The sequence below is a fragment of the Corythoichthys intestinalis genome, chromosome 9, assembly GCF_030265065.1.
Source record: "Corythoichthys intestinalis isolate RoL2023-P3 chromosome 9, ASM3026506v1, whole genome shotgun sequence".
Taxonomy (NCBI): domain Eukaryota; kingdom Metazoa; phylum Chordata; class Actinopteri; order Syngnathiformes; family Syngnathidae; genus Corythoichthys; species Corythoichthys intestinalis.
The window spans coordinates 13,601,762-13,624,100 of NC_080403.1; the positions used below are offsets into that span (position 1 = coordinate 13,601,762).

Here is a 22,339-nt window from a genome sequence, read left to right on the forward strand (position 1 = left end):
GCAGACGTGTAAGTATTTTAAAGGATGTTATAGGGTTAATAGCGGAACATTCTGGAATTTGATGAAACTTAACGTGTCAAACGATCAAAGTATTTATCACGTTGTCCTGTGACGCATCATTTTGAAAACCAATTTATTATGATGAGCAACTGCAGGATATTAATTCCTGCTTTCACGATTCTAGTAGCAAATAGTTTTTCACTTGTATCTACCCGTATATGATTTGCAAGAAATAAAAAAGTGCGTTGTCAGTCTGTATAGTGTTGTGTATTCTGCAGGACCAACTATTTTTAAGAGTATAAACATGTTTCCATATCAACTTTTTAAAAACTTGTTCTGAAGGGTGTATGTGAGATAAAGCAACAATGAACCACAACAGAAACACGTAACATTTTAATTATTTTTTAAATCCAATCAAACCCAACATTACTGTAAAGCATATAATATGAATATTTTCATATATCGGTAAACACAGTGGTTCACGCACACACACACAAAGTCTCACAAAACATGTGCGAATGATATATATATATATATATATATATATATATATATTAAAAAAAAAAAAAAAAAAAAAAAAAAGTGACTACAGCTGTGAATGGTTGTTTAGCGACCAGTTCGGGTTATAGGATAGCTAATCAGTGTATTAAATGCTGATCTCATGGAAAATGTGCTGAATACATTTGTTGAAGTATCAGTATGTTTCAGAGTCGTCTGTTTGATCCTGATCTTCATTCTCCTCTGTGTCGCGCTTCCTTTTTGTCCTAATATTGCTGTCTTGCTCCTAAAGGAAAACACAAAAACAGATTCTGAACCTCTTTACAAAACAAATTATAAATGGCAGGTAACAAGTTCTCAGAAGTGACAAAATAACATGTTCTTGGTAGAGGACTGCATCATAAATAACTCTGTTATCTTATCAGCCACACTAGCCTCTTTTGCTTTCAACTGCATGCTTTGGCAAGACTTGAGCAGCACTGACTGCAGGCTCTATTATGAACCGATAGTCGGACTTCACCCCTGCCAAACATTTAAGCTGCATGCTGCTTACTCGACACCCATGTGTTTGCATAATTCGCTCCCCTTTTTAAAGAGGTCCATTCAAACAGCCCTGAACTCTTAAAGCGTCAGATTGGTCTTGTGAAATGTAATACTACGGTATGTCCATTATTTGCCACATTGAAAACATTACGTTAATGCCTTTAGCTGTAAACAAATATTTCAAGTTAATTAAACGCTGACATAGTTCCCAGTTTGGCTTAATTAGTGCCAGTTAGTGTTACATGTTGGTAGTGAAAACCGATTAGCATATCAAGAAATTATAAATGCATGGTTGAAGGCTATTATTTAGCAGTGCAATGACATAGTGGAATGTCATTCAGTGACCTAGGGGACAGCGGTTCTAATCCCGGCTGTCCAATGTCCAAGTGTTCTTGGACAAGACATTGCACCCTAAAATGGCTCCCAGTTCGGCATTGGAGATAGGAATTTATTCTTAATTAAGAGGCCAAATAGCCACAGAGTGCTAAATCAAAGCTGCTATGCTAGCACTGATAGCCGTTAGCCCTGAACTAATAAAATAGCCTACCATGAGGATTTTTAAGAGGACTTTATCCTTTGCAAGCATAGAGGTCAAGGTAAAATGGATTTTATGGTTACTTCTTTTTAAATGTAATGACTTTTTTTTTAAAGTTAGTATAAGTGTTTTATGGTCACACTGTCACAAAGAGTGCACGAATGGGACTTGTGGTGTGTGACTCCCCCCTGAACCCTGCATGCGGAGGACATAGTAGGCATGTTTGTGTTAATTTCGTTAAGAAATATATTTTGATCAATCAAATCTTTCTGTATTATATCGCTCTATGTAAATATTGCACATCCCCGAATAGTTATACTGTAGTAATTTTGTAGAAAAACATTTAAAATGATCTGCCTGTCTGTACCTACACTGTGCAGTATGTGGCTACATGTATGGACATATTGATGTGCCTTCATTAATGGGGCTGTATGGGAATTTTAGAGTTAATTTAAAATACTTTTCTACTCGATGCATGCTCCACCAATGTCCTAATGAGGACACAGAGTCCTGACATTTTAACTGAGACTGCCCCAAAAATACCTTATCATCAATAAGAGATACTTTGGGTTGAATACTCTGGGCAAACACGCGCCTGTGGATGGGCATGTACTCGCTACTATCTGTTTTTATGTTTCTGGTGCTCATATGATGGACCAAACGCTCGTTGCTTTGCACGCCATGCAGTGTTGGTTTCGTCAACAATGGCGATAATAAATATTTCGTCAACAAATTTTTTTTCATGACGATGTCAAGCTAAAACGTGGCTTGGGAGACTAGAAGACAACGAGACGAATGCCAGTATTCGTCTGACGAGACTGCAACAAGACGAAAATGCGACAGTTTGTGTCATACAGTATGTGCACAATGTGTGACATTTTCATAGTGTATGTGGAGTACGTCAGAGATGTGTGTGAGATGTGCTGCGCCGCTCCCTCGCTCTCCTCTCCGGAGTTTAGGATGTGTCTCAAGCTAGGCTGCGCTCAATCTTTCTTGTTTGGAAACACTGAAAGATTTGTTTTCTAATCTTGGTAAGAGAGAATATGCAATACTGCTTTAGTCTTTAAAGGTCTTGTGCTGAGTGACCATCAGACGCTAAATGTAACTCGTTAGGTTAGCATTTGCGTTAGCATTAAGTTCAAAATGGCGAGGGTCCTCTTAAAAACATTGGCCAGTCTAAAGCAGAGCCACCTGCCTTTTCTGTCTAGTAAGTCTTAGAAGAGAGCCAGTTGGCAAAATTGCATTTATTAGACACTCTTTATACTGTAGTCGCCTATAGGAGGCCAAGTGTTGCCAGCAGAGTCGTGACCTTGGAATGTGTTCGCTCAATGGCTCTGGATAGACTATAAACAGCCATAAAAAATCCAGACTTCCCAGTGTTTAACGCTAGGACTTTTTTTTTTTTTTTTTAAACAAACAGTTCATGGCTTCTAGGTGCTGCTGAGTGTGTATTATCATCACCAAGTTGGCATTGTCCTTGTAGATGCTTCAATATGTGCTGTCTATGTTCATTCAAAATTGTTGGAAACCTTTATTTTTTAACTAAAACTTTTGAATTTTACAGACGATTACATTTTGAGTAACTGTCAACTGAAACTAGACGAAATTTGTATGCGATTTCGGCGACTAAAGCTACACGAAGACGAACACATTTTGAAATGACTAAAATATGAATAATAAGTATTTTCGTCCAAAAGACTAAGACAAAAATAAAAAGGGCTGCCAAAAACAACACTAACGTCATGCACGAGCTGCAGTTACGCTTTAGGCCGGAGGTGGCAGTTTCGTGTAAAAGTCCCTATTGTCGCTTTAACTAAAATCTACCAACAAACAAAAAAAATAAATTTTCAGCTATGTGGAGCTTGTTTGTCATCTCGCTCTCTATTTTGAATTTAATAAATACCTCCTCTTCCGACTGGCCTTGTGGAGACAATTGCTCTTCCTGCTCCTCATCCTCTTCCTCCTCACTTTCTTGTGACCGCTGAGAAAGAATCTCTTCACCCTGCAGCATACATGTGCTGACTATCAGACGGGGTCTAGATCACTCCAGTAATCCCCCCAAAAATCAGATAATTTCATACCTTTAGGTTGCGATTCTTGAGGTTGCCCATCCAGAAGGCCCCTTGACAGTTGTTGAGGGTGAACATGGCCTTCACTCTGTAGACAAACAGCTCAAGACTCTTCTTCATGGCCGGCACATGGTTCGTCAAACTTGTGTCCTGGTGAATCTGAGCATCGGGGAATATGCCAGGGTACGTTTTGTCATTATTTCAGTACACAGTGTCTGACTCCTCCCCAGAATTATAGAATTAATTACTTTTATGAATAATTATTGCATTAAACTTGCTGGGAATAGCAACATTTGGATGCCGGACCAATGTTAACTGGCCATGTGGTTTAAAGAGTCCGCAATTACATTGTTACAGACTAGTTTGCACATCAGAGTAAAATGAGGTTGGTGAAGTAAAACAATGTGGTCATCAATTATGCCGTTTTCTTCCCTGAGCGCACAGAATGATAGTATGATATTTAAGGTAGTAACCTTTGAGTGCCCACACATGTGATGCAGTTGCCGGGTGCTCAGCTGGAAGGTCTTCAACAGGTTCTGGACATCCCCCTAGCAAATGAGACAATACCAGACTCGGTCATTGTACTGGCAATACTTTGTTTAGTAATTTATTGTCCTTTTTTTAATGTTCTCCTTACTACAAGCGAAACAAAAAAACATTATCCCCACCTTGTGCCTCTTGAAACTGTAGTCAAGCAGCGGCATCCCCAACTTCAGAAAAGACTCCAAGAAAAGACGTCCGTACTACTCATGAATTTAATACGGTTAATTAATTCAAACTCTCCTTTGTAACATTCAAATACAACTCAACTCAGCATGAGGATTCAATTTACCTTGAGGCACACATTCAGGACAGGCCTCGTGTCAAACACCTGCGTGACAAATTTAGTAGCCGATGAGTGAACCAACAAAAGTTGAGGTGGAATAAAAGTAATAAATCAACTTGACTCAGAAGAAGACAAACAGATGACACACCTTGACGAGATTGACCAGGATGTGAAAGTCCCTGACTGCCAGGTTCCATGTCAGTAGTTTCTCACTCTGGGCCTGAAGAGGGCATAAATATTTGGACATTATATTCATGCATAATGGAAATTGTAATATCATACTCACTGGCCACTTGATTGGGAACACTTTTACCATTTCATCCAATACAAGAGCTGTAGCCAATGAAAAATTATATTCTTGCAATAATGTACTATATAATGATGCTCATTTTCTATTGACACTGCAAGTATTAATTTACCAGTAGTGCTACTATTTTGATCGTTAAGTGACAAATATTCGTCTATAAAAGCAGAATGTTTGCTACAACTCATTATGTCTAACCAATGTGGCTGGTGACTAAAAGAACATGTTTAGTGGAACATTAGATGGCAGACCTCGCTGTTATCACTGATTTTGCCTGATGGAATCTTCCGAACTGATTTTTCCAGCTCTGCCATCAAAACTTTATAGAAGACAAGGAATGTCTGCCTTTGGAAAAGAGAGTTGAAAATACAACCTCAGATAAAACACATAGGAATTCATGTGATAAAAGTGATGTATGTACCTGCTTAGTGTCGGCCAGGAGGCAGAGCTTTCATCTTTTGATGCCTCAATGATCTGAGGGAACCCCTCGTTAGCTATTTCCTCCACCGCTTTCAGAACATCATCTACATGCTCTATGTAGATGCTGCAGACAGAAGAACAAGGGTTTACAGGATACTGGCTTCTATTGACAACAACGGTAAACATTTATATATGTATTTAGTGTTGTCTCAGACACTAAAAACTAACCTAATATCATAGCTTAGTTGTATTGATTTCGAACCAAATCATTGTAATGTATTTTTTCATGGCTATTACCACCTGTCAAAGACATAAACGTATGTACAGATACTCAATTTTATTAGTTCAAGTAGAAGACCGACATGAAAAATTCCACGTACCTACTTAACTTTCTACAAAAAAGACTTTAGGTTAAATTTGTCAACACCGTCATTATAAATATGACAATATCAAATTAATTAAATTAACTCATTTAATTTATAGTGGGTTCATCTCTCTCTGGACCCCATCATCTTTCTGGAACTTAATTTTTAAGTAAACTCCGTGATGAACAACCAGTCAAATATCTGACGAAGTGTCAATCATATACAGTGCACTCTGAAGCACACTGTCACAAGCCTCTCAGTTTGGGCCCGAGTGGCTGTGTAGAAAAAAAAAACTATTGCTAGAATATGTAAAAAATAATAATAATAATAATGCGCATCTCATTTGCTAAAAAATTAGGTACTACACTAACAAAAAGATGTTATCTAACCAACATAACAGCTGTGGCCAATGTTTTTTGTACAGTGCTAATGCTACTAGCTTACTATTGTTGCCAACTTATTCTTGCTAGACAGCTTTCTGAGTATGACAACTACAGACTTTAAAAATTGCATCCAATTTTGCATGACTCTTACACGATACACCTCATTGAAAGAGACCCTTGGTCAAATCAGGTTACATTCAAATCATGCTAGCTGTTCAAAACATTTAATGCTCAGTTCTAAAAGGTATCGATGAAAAAGAAAGAAAAAAAAAAAAAAGAAAAAAAAAATCCGATTGTGACACTAGTAATCTTTAGTCGACATACCTAAGAAGTGCATGAAGTGCTTCATTGAATTTGGTCCCTCGTTGCTTCTCACCACTTACTGTCACCCACGACTGGCTCAGGAAGCCCCGTGCAAGAGAAGCTAGTTTGAAAAAACAACCAAACAATTATCATCAAAGTCTGCTTGGGACGTGGAGATTTAGAGTAATAACTTAAAAGGTGTAGGACGGACCGATCTGCTCCCTGTAGGCAGTAGTTTTGCTTCCTTTCTCTGACACAGTCAACAACAACTGTGAGAGACACAGAGCTGAGCTGAGATTCGGAATGGTGCTGTGGAAGTTCAGCAGGTATTCAAAGCTGTGTCTGAGAACAAAATATTTATTGTTTCAGTGTTTATGGCATTCTCTAATATTGTAGAACACATCACTGAATACAACACTTCATATATTTGTTGTTAGAAACCCTACTTGCACTGTGAGTAAAAGGTGTGTTAATAGAAGAGTAACACTTTTGGGCTTCAAAAGTTTTGATCAAATGTATCCAGCATAAAGAATCTTGTTTTATATTTGGGGAGAATAAATAAAACAAAGATTTTCATTTTTATAATGTGTACCGTAATACTGGAGAAAAACATGAACAAAAGCCACTATTTCCAGGAAGTAGACAAAAAAGCAGATATTATTAAATGCTAGAATTGTTTTAATCAATCAATGTGAGTATATCAGATTGTCCACCATACTGTAGCTCTTGACGTCAGTTATAACCACACATTCCTAGACTATTGCGATGGCAAGGTTGTTTACACGCCAGTCAGCACTTAAATAGCCATATACGTATATACTAACTTTGCTTGGAAAGAAAAGGAAAATGTTATGTAATTTGTCCTACTCCTTTTGCTGTAAGTTGTTCTACGCTGCAATAATTTCGTTCTGTGTGCCATTCCTTGGGCTCCCAGTCTGCTGCTCTGTTGTTGTAGTGTGCTCACAGTTGTGTAGTGTACGGTCGTTTCATACAGATGTCACAAAAGGATTTTATTCAAAAAAAAAAAAAAAAAACAACAACAATGAAGAAGAAGAAAACGAGAAGGAGATGCCAATATGCCACAGTGTTGTTGTTGAGGCTGTGCTGTAGTCTTTGTGATACGCAAGTATACGTAGTATACCAACTGCAAAAGGTAGTGATTTGCGCACTCTCACTGCTTTAGTCTTCGTGACGTGTATGAGTGTACAGAGACTCCTTTTTTAGGTCGGTCAGGATTACCGAAATGATTTAATTTTGTTAAATGCCACAATAATGAGAGAGATTTTTTTCAGACAATTTGATATAATTTTCTTCGAGGTCGACATCAATGAAAAGTACAATGTCTATAAAGAACATGGAAGCTTTAATTCCACTCAGACTGTTTGAAGGAAGAAGAATGATGAGTACCATCCCAAGAACACCATCCCTACTGTGAAGCATAGGGGTGGTAGCATCATGCTTTGGGGGTGTTTTTCTGCACATAGGACTGGACGACTGCACTGTATTAAGGAGAGGATGAACAGGGCCATATACTGAGAGATTTTGGGGAATAACCTACTTCCCTCAGTTTGAGCATTGAAAATGGGTAGTGACTGGGTCTTCCAACATGACAATGGCCCGAAGCAGACAGCCAGAATAACCAAGGAGTGGCTTCGTAAAAAGCATATCAAGGTTCTTGAGGGCCCTAGCCAGTCTCCAGACCTACACCCAATAGAAATTCTTTGGAGGAAGCTCAAACTCCCTGTTTCTCTTTGACAGTCCAGAAAGCTGATTGATATAGAGAAGATCTGTGTGGAGCAGTGGTGCAAAATCCCTGCTGCAGTGTTTGCAAACCTTGTAAAAAGAAAAACCCTAACCCACAAGAAACGTTTGACCTCTGTAAACACTAGCCCTAACCCGAAACAAAGGCTAATGTACCGAATATTGACACTGATTTGTTCAAATACTTATTGTATTAGTAGCAGTACACGCAAAAACATTTAATTTTGAAAAAGGTATTCTCACTCACTTCACAAGCAAGTCCAAGTTCAATTCATCTCCTCCATCTTTCAGACGTCCAGCAAAAACTCTTAAAGCTTTCTTCAGCAAGCTTCGATGGCCCGGCTGGCTGAATCCAGTCCTGTTATCCAAAAGACAGTTACAGACTGATCTAAACTGCTTTCAGGTAAGAAAAATGACAATCCTCCTCACCAGCTGAAAATGGTGTTGAAAACCTGCAGAAGAAGATGGCAGCAAGAAGATATTAAGTGGTGCTCTTGAGCATCTGTAGTGGGCCCATCCACAATACCATCGTTGTCTGAGAGCAATGTCTAAAGATACGAAAGAACAGATGACATGAAATAAGAACGTTCTTTTTTTTAAATCCCGGCCTCTTTTTTTCTACCTGAAAATAGTGGTGGCAGTTCTCCAAGTGAGAGCAGAGGGAAGGAAGCATCTGGACGCAGAAGGTAGCTACATCCTTAGGGCTTCTCTGCTGAAGGTGGGAAAAGCCAACTGTCTTGTCAGTCCTTGCCTGTCGACAAATGACATACATTGGTAATTTATTGCTAGCACATTGCTTGCATGAGTTATGTTTGAGTGCTTCGTTTTAGTCCAACATTCCACAAACATTCATGAATTCTCTACATTGTTCATAGGTGTCTCTGACAACCAATCCAATGTGTATCACACTTCCCGCAGACGTTGAGTGATGTAGATTTGGAGTGCGTTAGTGCAGTTTTTTTGACAGTAATATACCTTGAGAAAAGGTACTTTCTTGGCAGGACCGGCCGTCAGTCGAAACTCCAATTTGCGAAGCATATCATCCAGCAGGAAAACCAGTTCTGCTGGACCCAACAGAACATCCTGTCGCTCCGGAAGGAGATTTAATAGGCACAATGCATAATATATTTAGGCTTGAATATTTGATAGAGGGGGTGGTGTGGTCGTGCTGGAAAGGACTTATTGTCTCACCATGTTTCCTGGCTCAGAGTCTGACGTTGAACGGGCTCGTAAGCCACACTGTAGTACACTAAGCGTCTCCATGTCGAGCTCCCTGAAAAATGCCCTGTAGGATGACAGACTGACTCCTTGACGGGCCTCCTTCTCTTTCTCCTTCTCTGGCTCCTTTTAGAACAGGTGCAGAGTCATTGTTAACCACATAGTGTAGTCTAAAAATGTGCAAGAAAGTGACAACGACACAAAGATAATTTTAAGCTTTTATTGGTGGTGTGTTAACCATTAAAGCTATGTTTTGGTAAGCCTGAATCACATTTACCAGCTAAGTCTTCAAAATGTGCATTTCCTTTTCTGTTTCTTGTAACTATTGGTTTGTAGCTCTGTAACCATTTATAGCTAGGGGCATCAAACTTTTTTTTCCACAAGCCACATTCACCACAATACGATTGTTATTGTTATGTACTTCCTTTATCTAAGTACATGTAAGGCAGAGACTTGAGTGGAACAACACTTTTTTATTCAGTGTGCTTCTCATCATATGTGCCTACGACACATTACAGAGATTACTTTTATACTGTAATACTAGAGGTAAATCTTTGGGCACCTAACGATTCGATTATGATTACGATTCAGAGGCTACGATTCGATTATAAATAGATTATTGATGCCCCCCCCTGCTATTAGCCGTTTTTAATGTTTTGTGCATTAGTTACAAAAACTGTTAAAAAAAAAAAAAAAAAAAAAAAAAGCCTCGCAGGCTTAAATAAACGACTATTTCAGTATCAAGTTAACAGTTAAAAACAATAAATAATATACTCAAATCCCCATTCTGTATCAGCAGCTTTAAACTACATTCAATTAATTTAATGTTGTGAATCAACCGTTAAAGTTGTTAAAATTGCTGCAGTTATTCCATAATTTCCCTTTTGTCTACTTTTGACATGTGAAAGTTTTAAAACTATTTTAAAGATAGATTAAAGTCAATATTTTACCGATTTAGGAGTATTTTAGATAAAAAGTTAATTAGGTTCGCATGGAAGGTTCGCTACAACAGCCTTGCAGGGAAGTGTACTGCTTTAAGATGGCGGCCGTTTACTAACGCCCGCATCTAGCTTTCTGGACATGTTCTGCTATCGCCACCGAGTCTATTTTGCATCTAGTCCTATTAGAATATGATATCTACCGTAATATTATGTGGACGTACTTTGTAGCAGATGTCGACAGCAGTCAGGTATGTTGTTGTTTTTTTTAATCTCGCGGCATGTGTTGAGCTAGAGCCGTGAGTTGAGCATTGGCATTACCCGACGGGCCGGTAATGACATGCATGATGTTTAGCTACTCTCGCTCCGTTCCTCATTGCGTCCCAAAGACCGCGCGGCGCGCTGAGTGTGTTTTACTTCCGCTTTACTTGACAAATTTCAATAATCGGAATTTGGATGTTTGTGAATCGTTCTCGAATCTTCCAAGGCCGAATCGCGAATAATCTAAGAATCGGAAATTTCGCACACCTCTATGTAATACCACACCCACAGGGAGTGCACAACTATGGCAACAGCAGTGTGACATAAATATGTTACAAATATCAGTAATGTAATATTTGGAATTCAACATACGGTTCTCAGGTTCAAAATGTTGTTAGGTTGACTTAACTTTCACCTAGTTATTGGCACAAAAGCTGGAGCAATATTCACAAAGTAAAAGTAAAAATATTCACCTGCTGCGTTTCATCTTCTTCAATCTTGTCGTCCATCGGAGAGCTCCCTTGAGAGGAATTCTTCCCAGGTGCCTTCCTCTTCTTCCCGGAGTTTTCTTGAAAGCACATTCAGAAAGACTCACTCAGAGCTTTTTCTCTTCTTAAGATCATTAGGTTTTTGTAATGAAGGTGTAGGATAAAATACCTCCAATTTTGTGTGCTTACCTTTCTTTGTCTTATTCACAGGGGCAACGGTGTTGGGTACAATCGTGTCTGTACTCTCTCCATCAAAGTTAGCAACAGGTGGAACATAGCCAGGAGTTCCTGAACAAAGAGTGTAATTTTTAAACTCACTGAGGTCTGTAACAATATAATGTACATGACATGCCTACCGGCTAAAGCTTTCTCCAAGAGGGTATGAAGGTAGGTGATGTTCTGCAGACGGGTCATTACTTTCATCTTCATCTCTTTGTCCTTGATCTTGCAGAAGGCATTTACTACCTACCAACAAACACAGGCTGCTACGGTGACTAGCTGACACCTGTACAACTGAACACAATCGGCATCCATGCCAGGGTATATATGGGTTTGATGACACTAAATTTAATGTACCTGAAAAGTACACATAATTTTTTTAATTTAAATGAATAATCTCACCTCAATTTTCAATCAAAGACCACTTGGAAAATGAGTGCTATTTCATCTAGCATCTTTCTTATCTCTACACGCATGCTTGAGCCTCAAAGACATTTACTTAAATCCCTCGGTGGCAAGAATGCTGACCGTTTCCATTCTGCTGCAAAGAGGCACTCAAAATGCATAGTTCAGCCAAGATATGTCAAAAAAAAAAAAATCCCTACTCTATTTTGTCTTCTCTCCATGGCCAAAAGGGCATATGAAGTGGCGAAACCAGCACCAAGACACCAAAACGTTGAATGTCGAGGGATTTTTTTTTTTTAACGTTCTTGTCACACTTTGGCCTTACTGAAAATGTGACTGCTGACAATAAGGCACCGAAGCAGCCATGCAAGCAGGGTATCTTAAGAGAAGATACAATCCCTGGTTGTGGACTTGTAGTTAGCTAACGAACTAAAAGATGTGCCGGTAACCACTTATATCGGTGGCAGGCTTGAAATTGCCAAAAATGTGTCAGTAGTGATTCCTACATATGGTAACACATTTACTATAGGTGCACTGATCGATCAATTGGTCGACTGATCGGGGACAAGTTCATAAAATTTGTGATCGGTCGATCACAAAAAATATAACCGATCTTGTCAGTCAACCGCGTCTAGAGTCAGCTAGCCACATTAACAGACTCGCATTTGACTGCAGACATTCATAATCATTATTTTGAGCATTTACATTAATGCACTTGTTGGGTATTTTAATACATTTGCGACCCCAATATAATGTTTATGATTGTAACATCTGCCGCTCTAGGTTAATGCGGGGAAGACTGAAATTTGCATTTGTGTTGCATATAGTCAATGTGTGGTATTGTTTTACGGGCACTAGAAGACCCCATTATGCTGATTTTTCTTTGTGAGTGAATTCAGTCACATAATATCTGTTTAATGAAAGCTCACATTCAACTTTTCCAGCTTTAAAAGGTATTAATATGAGAAATTAATGATTTGGTGACCTTATATAATTTTGTAGTTGTCTTCTCCGAAAACTCATTTATCAATTATCTTAAGCCTTTTTCGTTTTGTAAAACAAAATACTGCTGTATTTTAATTTTTGATGAAGACAATTAGAATTTAGTTTTGAACGAAACGTTTTCTTTTTAAAAGAACCACTGCATTTACAGTTAAAAAAAAGTCTTGTTTCATAGGGAATGTTTATTTTTTCCAATAAAACAAGATTGACTGGAATATTAAAGGTGCATTCTGCTGTTTATGGGAAAAAAAATTGGGATTCGCAAACATCGAGATCAGGAGGTCAAGGTTTTCAAAAATCGGTGATCAGCCACAAAATTGTAATCAGTCCACCCCTCATTCACCCTCATGAACAGGCTGTGACATGTGGCGAAATGTTTTGTTCGCATGCATGTCATGGCATTACATTCAAATTAGAAGCTGCATATGTTTGTGCATTCATTCATTCATTCATTTTCCATGCCGATTTTTCCTCAAGAGGGTCGCAGAGGTGCTGGAGCCTATCCCAGCCAACTACGGGCAGTAGGCAGGGGACACCCTTAACTGGTTGCCAGCCAATCGCAGGGCACAAGGAGACATATTCAAATCTTAATTGAGCATATTGCATTGCCATGTGCAGTTACCTCTCTGAACCAGTTGGTGGTGTGAAATAGCAGAGTGCATAAAAACTCCTTCTCCACTTTGGACAGGCTGTCCATTTTTTCCACAACATTAATGTCTGTTAGGATGAGAGGGCAGCCTGGAATCCCACAAACATGGACAAACATTAAAGTTTTTTTAACATCCACATCCCACAATAAAGAATAACGTGACTTCAGATGAAACTTTAATCCTTCTCTCACCCAGTAAGGCATCAATCTCCTCTAAGTCTCCTTTGTTCTGTTTCTCCTCACAAAAACGCAGCAGGCGGAAAAATGGAGACAAATAAAGAGAACTCCTGCTGACAAAAGATTAGCTCAAATCACTGTTAGTTACATCTGTAAACTAGAACGATGACTTTAAAGTAACTAGGGGTGCACAATATCCATTTTTTGAAACCGATACCAATATCGATAATTTCCTGCTCCTCAAGGCCGATGCCGATACGATAATTAATAATATACTGTATATATAATTTTTAAATGTATATTCACCTGACTTTTTGAACACCTGTAGGTCAAAAATACTATTGGTTGATTCAGCATAGATTTGCCTTTGATCGAACCAGAATTTTTATGATGACATGAACATTATTATAATGAGCAAAAGAAAGACAAGAACAGTTTGACTTCAGATAAAGTGCTCATATTATTTTTTTCAAATAAATATAATTTGAGTCAATCACATTCAATCAGTGAATATCATTGACGATGTGTTCGCCTGAACAATTAGCACTGATCTGAAACTAACAAACATACACCCAACAGGTATTGTGCTTTGTCAGCAGATAAAACATTTGGTGCAACAGGAGAGGAGACTGTTGTGGTCTTGGTCCATGAAACAACTTTCTTAACCTATCAATTATAGGACAGCAAGCCTACCAATAACCAAAAGGCCTCTCAAGAATTTGGAAACATAACACTGTAAAATGCTAACATTTGCTAATTGCCTTAGTAAGGTTTATAACTCAGTGAAGGAAAAATACGGCCTCTAGAATAGTAACAAAACTTTGCATACTGGCAAAACAGGAGTGGAAACAAACGCACACATCCCAATTCAACACTGTGCCAAAAATATTATTAATAGGCCCGATAACATATTTTGTCATCCGATTTATTGGGATGACGTCATAATTCCTATTATTGGACCGATAATTATCGGACCAATAATTATCGTGCACCTCTAAAAGTAACTGACTTGTTATCCCTCTTGTCTCGACTACGCTGTTCCGCCCTGTTGTACATATCATTGGCAAGCATGGGCATCAAGTTGATGGCAATGCCTCCTTGACTCTCGTCCTCATCCAGGTCGTACATTACACGAGCTGGGAAGGGGAAAGCCCTGAGAACAGAACCGGCATAAGGCATAAGGATTAATCACAAATGGAGCACATGAAGATAAATGCTAGCTGCGTATCACTGACCCCGAGATTTCTGGACCCAGATCTACCACAAAGTCACCCTGAAAGACATCCAAGACTCTCTTGCTGATCTTGTCCTGTGCATAAGGAAGATAAAAGCACACAAAAGACCATAATGAATATTGAAATTGGGAGAATTCAGAGACTGGCAATCTCGCTATTGCAATAAATAAAAAAAAGCCCCCTTTATGTTATTCAGCTTGTTTTAACAACGCACAATACGATCACTAAATGTGCCATAAAATGAGCTGTCATTTAATTAAATGCTCACATTTTCATTACGTCCTTAGACTTCAGTCCTCATGGTAAGTGCTTGTACTGGACTGTCTCAGAAAATTAGAATACACAATATTCTAATTTTTTGAGACAGTCCTGTGTATATATACAGGACTGTCTCAGGAAATTAGAATACACAATATTCTAATTTCCTGAGACAGTCAGGAAATTAGAATATTGTGTATTCTAATTTCCTGAGACAGTCAGGAAATTAGAATATTGTGTATTCTAATTTCCTGAGACAGTCCTGTATATATACACAGGACTGTCTCAAAAAATTAGAATATTGTGTATTCTAATTTCCTGAGACAGTCCAGTATATGAATAACAGTTTTTATACTTTTAATTTCCTCTTCAGATTATTTAGCCTTAAAAATGATGTCTTAAATTATTATTTAGGGTTAACATGGGAGGGTCACTGGACGTGTTGCAGGCATGAACTGAAATTCAGTTATTTCATATGGAGAAAATCAGTTCATGACATGAGAAAATTTATATTAAGAACTTGGTCGTGGAACGGATTGTGCTCGTATCATGATGGTCCGCTGTGTGTTTGTGATTACTACAATATGCCGCCAAGAAAGAAACGAGAACTACCAGCACTTGTGGTTCCAGAGTTGAGGTCTGAATCAGATTAGCAAGCTCATCATAGTACAAAGCTGCAGCTTCGGCTGAGGTCTCACTACTAGATTGCACCAATTCCAACAGGGCAGACAACTGCAACAAAATAAAAACGACATACAGTCTATCAAACAACATCAACAGATTTGGATTTAATAAAGAATAGATTATCTTCATGCGTACTTGTCTGAACGTCTCTGGTGGTAACGAGCTGCTTTGAGTGTCTCTGCTTTGAGGTCTGATTATGTAAAAAATTAAGATGACAGGGGGAAAAAACATTTAACTTTGGGGAAATGGTTTTACCTAAGTGCTCCCATGCTGCCTATGATCATAACACCGCCAATAATGCCAATTCGCTTGTACTTGGGCACAGTGCTTGAAAGCTGTTTGCGAATAACAATGTGCATGTCGTCCTGAAAGCAGAAAATGAATGAATATGAGATAATTGTCCCAAAAAACTGACTGAAATAAAGTAACACACCTGAATGTGTGAGGCTTGTTGCGGTCCAAATGCGAGTCTGCTCAACAAATGGAAAAGTCTGCGAATCTGCTGGGGTGTTAAATTGTCAAGGTAGTCCAGAATCCCCTGTAATAAAATGTCATAGTATATAATCACCATTAGTAGGAAGACCAGTGTCATTCAAGTTAGTGGAGAGAAGCTCATGCATTGTTTCAATTTACCAGAAAGGCAATTCCAATGCATACTGTAAATCTGCTCTGTAAACTGAGTCGTCGAAATGTCAAACCTTTCATACAAAGTACCACTTAGGAAAATACTTGGCTCATCAAGGGATACTATATATTCAATACTAAAACACAGTAGTGTGAATACAAGCATTTCTTAATTATTAATGAATAAATGCAAAAATGCAATTCACTGTAAAATATTAAGCACAGTGATTTTGAATAGTTACATCAGTGGTTATTTTGTACACCAGGAGAGGAAGCCAGCGTACCACACTGAGAGTCATCGTTTGAAAACAGTAGACAACAACAAGACAATTAAAATAAAACTATATTAATCTGAAGTAATTAAATGAAGGCAATTATATGTGTAATATTATCTTTTTTTTCACAAATTTTTTATTTGTATATGAATGTCATTAGACGGTGAATCTAATTAAGTGTCTACTTAGTGTCCATCATTGTTTGAGGAGATGGTCCTACTATCCTTGACAGAGAGCATCGCTCTGCTTTACCTTCAACTTGACAACTACATAAATATTTTTGTTTTTTAATGATAAAAAAAAAACAACCTTGACAAAAACAGCATACGGCCCCATTTCAATAGGCTTTTCAGTCACCAGGCCGCAGAGCAGCTCGAGGGCCATGTCCACCTCGCCACCGACACCACTGCACACATGGGTCACCAGAGAGCCCACCACCTCCTTTAACAGAGGGCACAGAGTACACAGGTATTATACGTTCAATAATATGACACAAACTTTAAACAAGAACGACAAGTCAACCTGCTGGCAGTAAGTATCAAAAGCAGTGAAGGAATGCCGATACATGTGCCCAGCATACGGGACCACGCAAGGGTCTGGCGACCGCAGCAAGCTCTGGGCCAGAGCGAGGATGGAAGAGAAATAGCTCCGCAGAACCTAAACCCAGGAAGGAACACATCCGTCAAATAATGACAAAGCTGTTAAGTCACAAATGACTAAATACACTCACCTGCTTGTTATCTTTGAAAGTTTTCTGCAGCAGCACCTCAGAGATCAGGCCAGTCCTCACTTTCATCTTCAGCAACTTTTCGGCGCCACGCCGACTCTGGTTGGCGTTGGTGGAGTGCAGGATGAACAACACTAGTAGATCTATTACCTGACATAACAGCGAAGGTTTTACTTATATTGACACAGAAAATTATTAGCTACTATAAATAGCTTTGTTAGTTTTCTGTGGTAAAAGCTAAAACACAATCTTTATTGATGTATACATTCATGTGAAAAAATTAGGTCACCCCTTTTAATATTTAGTTCTTTATTAAGAAATGTTCACATATCAATGTCTGACCTTGTTTTTCTTTATCTCTGGAAAAGAAAGTAATTTAATAGCCGGTAAACAACAAAAAATAACATTGTTTTACTAATTAAACCATATATATTAACAAACATCCTATTCTAACTGAGGAAAAAGTTAGTACACCCTACCACCTAATAGCTAGTGTTACCCCCTTTGGCTGAAATAACTTCAGTGAGACGCTTTTTGTAGCCATCTACCAGTCTTTGACATAGGTCTAAAGAAAGTTTGCCCCACTCCTCAACACAGTATACTTTCAGCTGTGAGATGTTTGAGGGGTTTCTTGCATGTACAGCCCGTTTCAAGTCACCCCACTGCATCTCAGTGAGATTAAGATCTGGGCTTTAATTAGGCCATTCCAGGACTCTCCATTTCTTCCATTTCAGCCAGTCCTTGGTGGATTTATTGGTATGTTTTGGGTCTTTGTCATGTTGCAGGGTCCGGTTTTGCTCCAGCTTTAATTTTTTCACAGATGATCTCAAATGTTCCTCAAGCACCCTCTGATACACGATAGATTTTTAGGTGGATTCTATGATGGTGAGCTGGCCAGGTCCTGCTGTAGCAAAGCATCCTCAAACCATGAAACTTCCACCTCCATGCTTCACAGTCAGTTGGTATGAGGTTATTTTCCTGGAATGCTGTATTGGGTTTACGCCAAACATGTCCTCTGTTCTGGTGTCCAAATAATTCAATTTTAGATTCATCTGTCCATAGAACATTATTCCAGAAATCCTGGTCCTTGTCTACATTCACTCTGGCAAACTTCGGTCTGGCCTACATGCTCTTCATGGAGAGCAAATGTTTCCTTCTTGCACACCTCCCATGAAGGTTAAACTTGTTAAGTTTCTTTCTGTTTTTAGAGGCATGCACTTTCACATCAACAGCAGCAAGAGCCTGCTGTAGGTCCCATGATGACATTTTAGGGTTTTTGGATACTTCTTTAAGCATCTTGCGGTCTGCTTTCGGGGTGAACTTGCTTGGACGGCCAGACATGGGCACGTTGGCAGTTGTTTTGAATGCCCTCAGCTTGTAAACTATTTTCCGGTTTCCAGTGGAACGGCTTATTTTATATTCTTTTAAGATATTTTAAAATCCCTTACCAGACTCATAAGTAGGGATGGGAATTGATACGATTTTTACGATTCCGATTCCATTATCGATATTGCTTAACGATTCAATTCTTTATCGATTCTCTTATCGATTCTAATTTCGGGAAAAAGAAAAACAAACATTTTGATTGGCATCAAGTTTGTTTAATCAGAAGTCACCACCTTACAAACTCACAACGAGGTCAAAAGAGGCCCAAAGCCTCAATGTTAACTGTGGCAATAAGTGGCAAATGCACAAGAATGTGTAACATTTTACTGAAACATTTTTCTAATAGAAATAAAAAATATTGGTATATTTTGGGATATAGGTCGTTGTTCTGCCTTTGGCAATGTCCCCAAACTTTTTCCTGTGAGGGCCAAATAACTTTTCCCTTCTCTGATGAGAGGCTGGGGTCAGTTTGTAACAGAAAAAGTGTGACGATTGCAGGAGTGCGTAAATGTAAAAAAAATATTGTTTTTCAGAAAGCCACAATCAAATAACCCTCTGTGGATTTTTCACAGAACAAAAGTAAATAAAATAAAAATAATAATATAATATAATAATAATAATAATAGCACTATTAATTAAATAGATAATAATCAAATAACCCTCTCTGAGTTATTCACTGAAAAAGGCCAGGAAATAAATAACACTAATGAGGGAGAAAAAAACAAAAAAAATTCAAAATGCTCTCTGGAATTGTTCAGGGGGCTGGACCAAATATGGAGCCGCGGGCCGTAGTTTGGGGACCCCTGTTTTTATATACAAGTATATTGAAATGCATGCCTTTTAGTTTTTATGGTGCTTTCACGCTCAAGTGGTGGCGCCCTTGCGCTTCCTCACGCGAAGAAGAGCGCGCTCACGTGAAGAAGACCGCGCTTACACGCTAAGAGGAAGAAATGCCGCATCCAAGCGAGTGAGCTAGTTAGTGAGAAAGGGAAACACTGCCACGAGCCTACGTTCTTTGTTAATGTTTGTAAAATATCTACAGAGCCAACGCCTGTATGTATCATCTTCTGTGTTGTTGTTGTGTGTTTCCACTCGCGATCGGACACTTAAATCCAGTTGTGTAGTGGTTTAAACGATGTGCTAATGCTAGCGAACGCATGCTAACTGTTTGTTATTACTGTGTTAGCAGCTAATCATCGCCGATTTACGTTGATGCAAACCTGTTTGTTATTGGGGACGAAATAGATTTGTTTCATTTCTATTTTTAGTTTCAAGTGATGGTTGAATAAAGTCAGCAAATTATACCAACGTCTTCTGCATCGTCATTTGGGAGTTTAGCTAGCTGTATAACCAGGACTGAGCCTTAGCGTCTCGGTGAGGACAGTGCAGTCTATTCCCTCCCAATGCAGTTATTTCCATCTCGCAATGACTGCAAGTCGCTTTGTTGTAATTTTTCCTCGTGAAGTGAAGACACACTTTCGAGCGTTCGAACCTACGTGCTGTCATTGCTATGTTTACAGCGGCATTGCTCGCGCCAAACTATCGTAACTTTTCATTTTCACCCTTTTTCCTGGTGAAGTGTAGCCAAACTTTGGAGCGAGTGGTTCTTGGCGCCATGCTAGTTTGATGCGTCTGGACAACAAGACACGTCACGACGCAATATGCGTCTTTAGGGATCGTTAAAGGGATCGTTAAGGCTTTTTCATTGTGATGTCGAGGCCTTGAAACACTCGGAACCGGTTCCGAATTGGAATCGGATTTCGATTCCCATCCCTACTCATAAGTGTCTACAATCTTCTTTCTGAAGCCCTCGGACAGCTCCTTTGATCTCACCATGGTGTCTTCTCCCACTTCAACAGTCAGAGGCACACCAAACTAAATGTGAGGTTCAAATAAGGCATGCCTCCTTCAAAACACTGGGTAATGGTGTTCTATTTATGTTCATCTGATGTGATAAACCTGTGTGTGATTTTAGCCATTTTAAGTGGGACTTGAATGCAGGGGTGTCCTAATTTATTCCTCAACAGAAATTGCATTTATTTAAAATTACATTTTACAGAAAGTTCTAAAGTTTTTTCAGTTTTATTTTTTTAGTTCCATTACTTGAATCTCTCAAGATTGTTAAAATTGATATTAAATATCCATCTGACCAAATATGCTAAAAAACACAAAGGCTTTCATAGGGTGTCCTAATTTTTTCAAATGACTGTAAGTTGAAATATTTGGGTGACTTTTAGCCATTAGCTGAATATAATACAAGACAAGAACACAATATTTTGTTTATACAAAGATCATAAAAGTTAAAAAACAAAAATCTCAGCTTTGCTTAAAATTGTAAGAACAATTAATTTAACATGTGTATTACGTATATCAATAGTGTTTTTCTTTGAAATGTCATTCAACTCCACTATATAAATCAAAAATCAACATTAGGTTGTACAGATGTCCTTTATCTATTTTTGATGTGCATGGCCAACAAATAACAAATAGAGTTATCATGCCCAATCACAGTTTTATTGTAGAAGACTTTGGGAGCTTTGGTATACATAATGTACACAGTTGGCTTAAAATTTGAAATTTACCTTATGGTCCTCCACTTCTTCTACAGACTCAATTGCCTGTGGAAAAAGAAAAAAAAATCAGTGCCAAGGTTTTTTTTAATTGCTAAAAGCAGTGATCAACCTAAAGGTAGAGTTGTAATTGTTATGCACCTTGAGCCAGGCCTCAGAAATGGTCTTCTGGAAGCGCACCGCCGTCTTGATGGCATCTACAATCAGGGTAATGACATCCTGGCTGCCAGTGTTCACTGTAACCGAGTTGGACCTAATACAGTGGGGCAAATAAGTATTTAGTCAACCACCAATTGTGCAAGTTCTCCTACTTGAAAATATTTGAGAGGCCTGTAATTGTCAACATGGGTAAACCTCAACCATGAGAGACAATGTGAAAAAAAAAAAAAAAACAGAAAATCACATTGTTTGATTTTTAAAGAATTTAATTCCAAATTAGAGTGGAAAATAAGTATTTGGTCACCTACAAACAAGCAAGATTTCTGGCTATCAAAGAGGTCTTCTTTTAACCTCTTCTCAAACTTCTTCTAACGAGGTCTAACAAGGTCTTACGAGGCTCCATCCGTTACCTGTATTAATGGCACCTGTTTTAACTCTTTATCGGTATAAAAGACACCTGTCCACAAACTCATTCAGTCACACTCCAAACTCCACTGTGGCCAAGACCAAAGAGCTGTCAAAGGACACCAGAGACAAAATTGTAGACCTGCACCAGGCTGGGAAGACTGAATCTGCAATAGGTAAAACGCTTGGTGTAAAGAAATGAACTTCGGGAGCAATTATTAGAAAATGGAAGACATACAAGACCACTGATAATCTCCCTCGATCTGGGGCTCTATGCAGGATCTCACCACGTGGCGTCAAAATAAAAAGAACGGTGAGCAAATATCCCAGAACCACACGGGGGGACCTAGTGAATGACCTACAGAGAACTGGGACCACAGTAACAAAGGCTACAATCAGTAACATAATGCGCCGCCAAAGACTCAAATCCTGAACTGCCAGACGTGTCCCCGTGCTGAAGCCAGTACACGTCCAGGCATGTCTGCGGTTCGCTAGAGAGCATTTGGACGATCCAGAAGAGGACTGGGAGAATGTGTTATGGTCAGATGAAACCAAAATAGAACTTTTTGGTAGAAACACAGGTACTCGTGTTTGGAGGAGAATACTAAATTGCATCTGAAGAACATCATACCCAGTGTGAAGCATGGGGGTG

The 22,339-nt window shown here is 38.8% G+C and overlaps 1 protein-coding gene across 5 annotated transcripts in view; it reads right to left on the reverse strand.

Moving 5' to 3' along the window:
• Nucleotides 1–388: 388 nt before the first annotated feature.
• The window catches only part of fancd2 (FA complementation group D2), a 40,085-nt gene continuing 18,134 nt past the window's right edge, over nucleotides 389–22,339 (reverse strand). For 4 of the 5 annotated variants that reach the window (XM_057845505.1, XM_057845504.1, XM_057845507.1 and 1 more), the window contains 32 exons: nucleotides 21,265–21,376; nucleotides 21,136–21,171; nucleotides 17,171–17,317; nucleotides 16,963–17,097; nucleotides 16,750–16,881; nucleotides 15,975–16,079; nucleotides 15,797–15,906; nucleotides 15,677–15,731; nucleotides 15,470–15,589; nucleotides 14,600–14,673; nucleotides 14,374–14,517; nucleotides 13,380–13,477; nucleotides 13,161–13,276; nucleotides 11,269–11,377; nucleotides 11,102–11,200; nucleotides 10,898–10,992; nucleotides 9,199–9,351; nucleotides 8,983–9,090; nucleotides 8,630–8,758; nucleotides 8,437–8,555; nucleotides 8,255–8,365; nucleotides 6,458–6,588; nucleotides 6,268–6,367; nucleotides 5,197–5,319; nucleotides 5,027–5,120; nucleotides 4,620–4,691; nucleotides 4,478–4,516; nucleotides 4,314–4,388; nucleotides 4,119–4,193; nucleotides 3,658–3,804; nucleotides 3,480–3,578; nucleotides 389–784 (listed from right to left, as the gene is read on the reverse strand). In XM_057845505.1, coding sequence (XP_057701488.1) covers nucleotides 695–784; nucleotides 3,480–3,578; nucleotides 3,658–3,804; nucleotides 4,119–4,193; nucleotides 4,314–4,388; nucleotides 4,478–4,516; nucleotides 4,620–4,691; nucleotides 5,027–5,120; nucleotides 5,197–5,319; nucleotides 6,268–6,367; nucleotides 6,458–6,588; nucleotides 8,255–8,365; nucleotides 8,437–8,555; nucleotides 8,630–8,758; nucleotides 8,983–9,090; nucleotides 9,199–9,351; nucleotides 10,898–10,992; nucleotides 11,102–11,200; nucleotides 11,269–11,377; nucleotides 13,161–13,276; nucleotides 13,380–13,477; nucleotides 14,374–14,517; nucleotides 14,600–14,673; nucleotides 15,470–15,589; nucleotides 15,677–15,731; nucleotides 15,797–15,906; nucleotides 15,975–16,079; nucleotides 16,750–16,881; nucleotides 16,963–17,097; nucleotides 17,171–17,317; nucleotides 21,136–21,171; nucleotides 21,265–21,376 — 3,352 coding nt within the window. In that variant the 3' untranslated portion in view covers nucleotides 389–694. The remainder of the gene's footprint in view (nucleotides 785–3,479; nucleotides 3,579–3,657; nucleotides 3,805–4,118; nucleotides 4,194–4,313; nucleotides 4,389–4,477; nucleotides 4,517–4,619; nucleotides 4,692–5,026; nucleotides 5,121–5,196; nucleotides 5,320–6,267; nucleotides 6,368–6,457; nucleotides 6,589–8,254; nucleotides 8,366–8,436; nucleotides 8,556–8,629; nucleotides 8,759–8,982; nucleotides 9,091–9,198; nucleotides 9,352–10,897; nucleotides 10,993–11,101; nucleotides 11,201–11,268; nucleotides 11,378–13,160; nucleotides 13,277–13,379; nucleotides 13,478–14,373; nucleotides 14,518–14,599; nucleotides 14,674–15,469; nucleotides 15,590–15,676; nucleotides 15,732–15,796; nucleotides 15,907–15,974; nucleotides 16,080–16,749; nucleotides 16,882–16,962; nucleotides 17,098–17,170; nucleotides 17,318–21,135; nucleotides 21,172–21,264; nucleotides 21,377–22,339) is intronic. The other variant, XM_057845506.1, reaches the window with a different exon arrangement.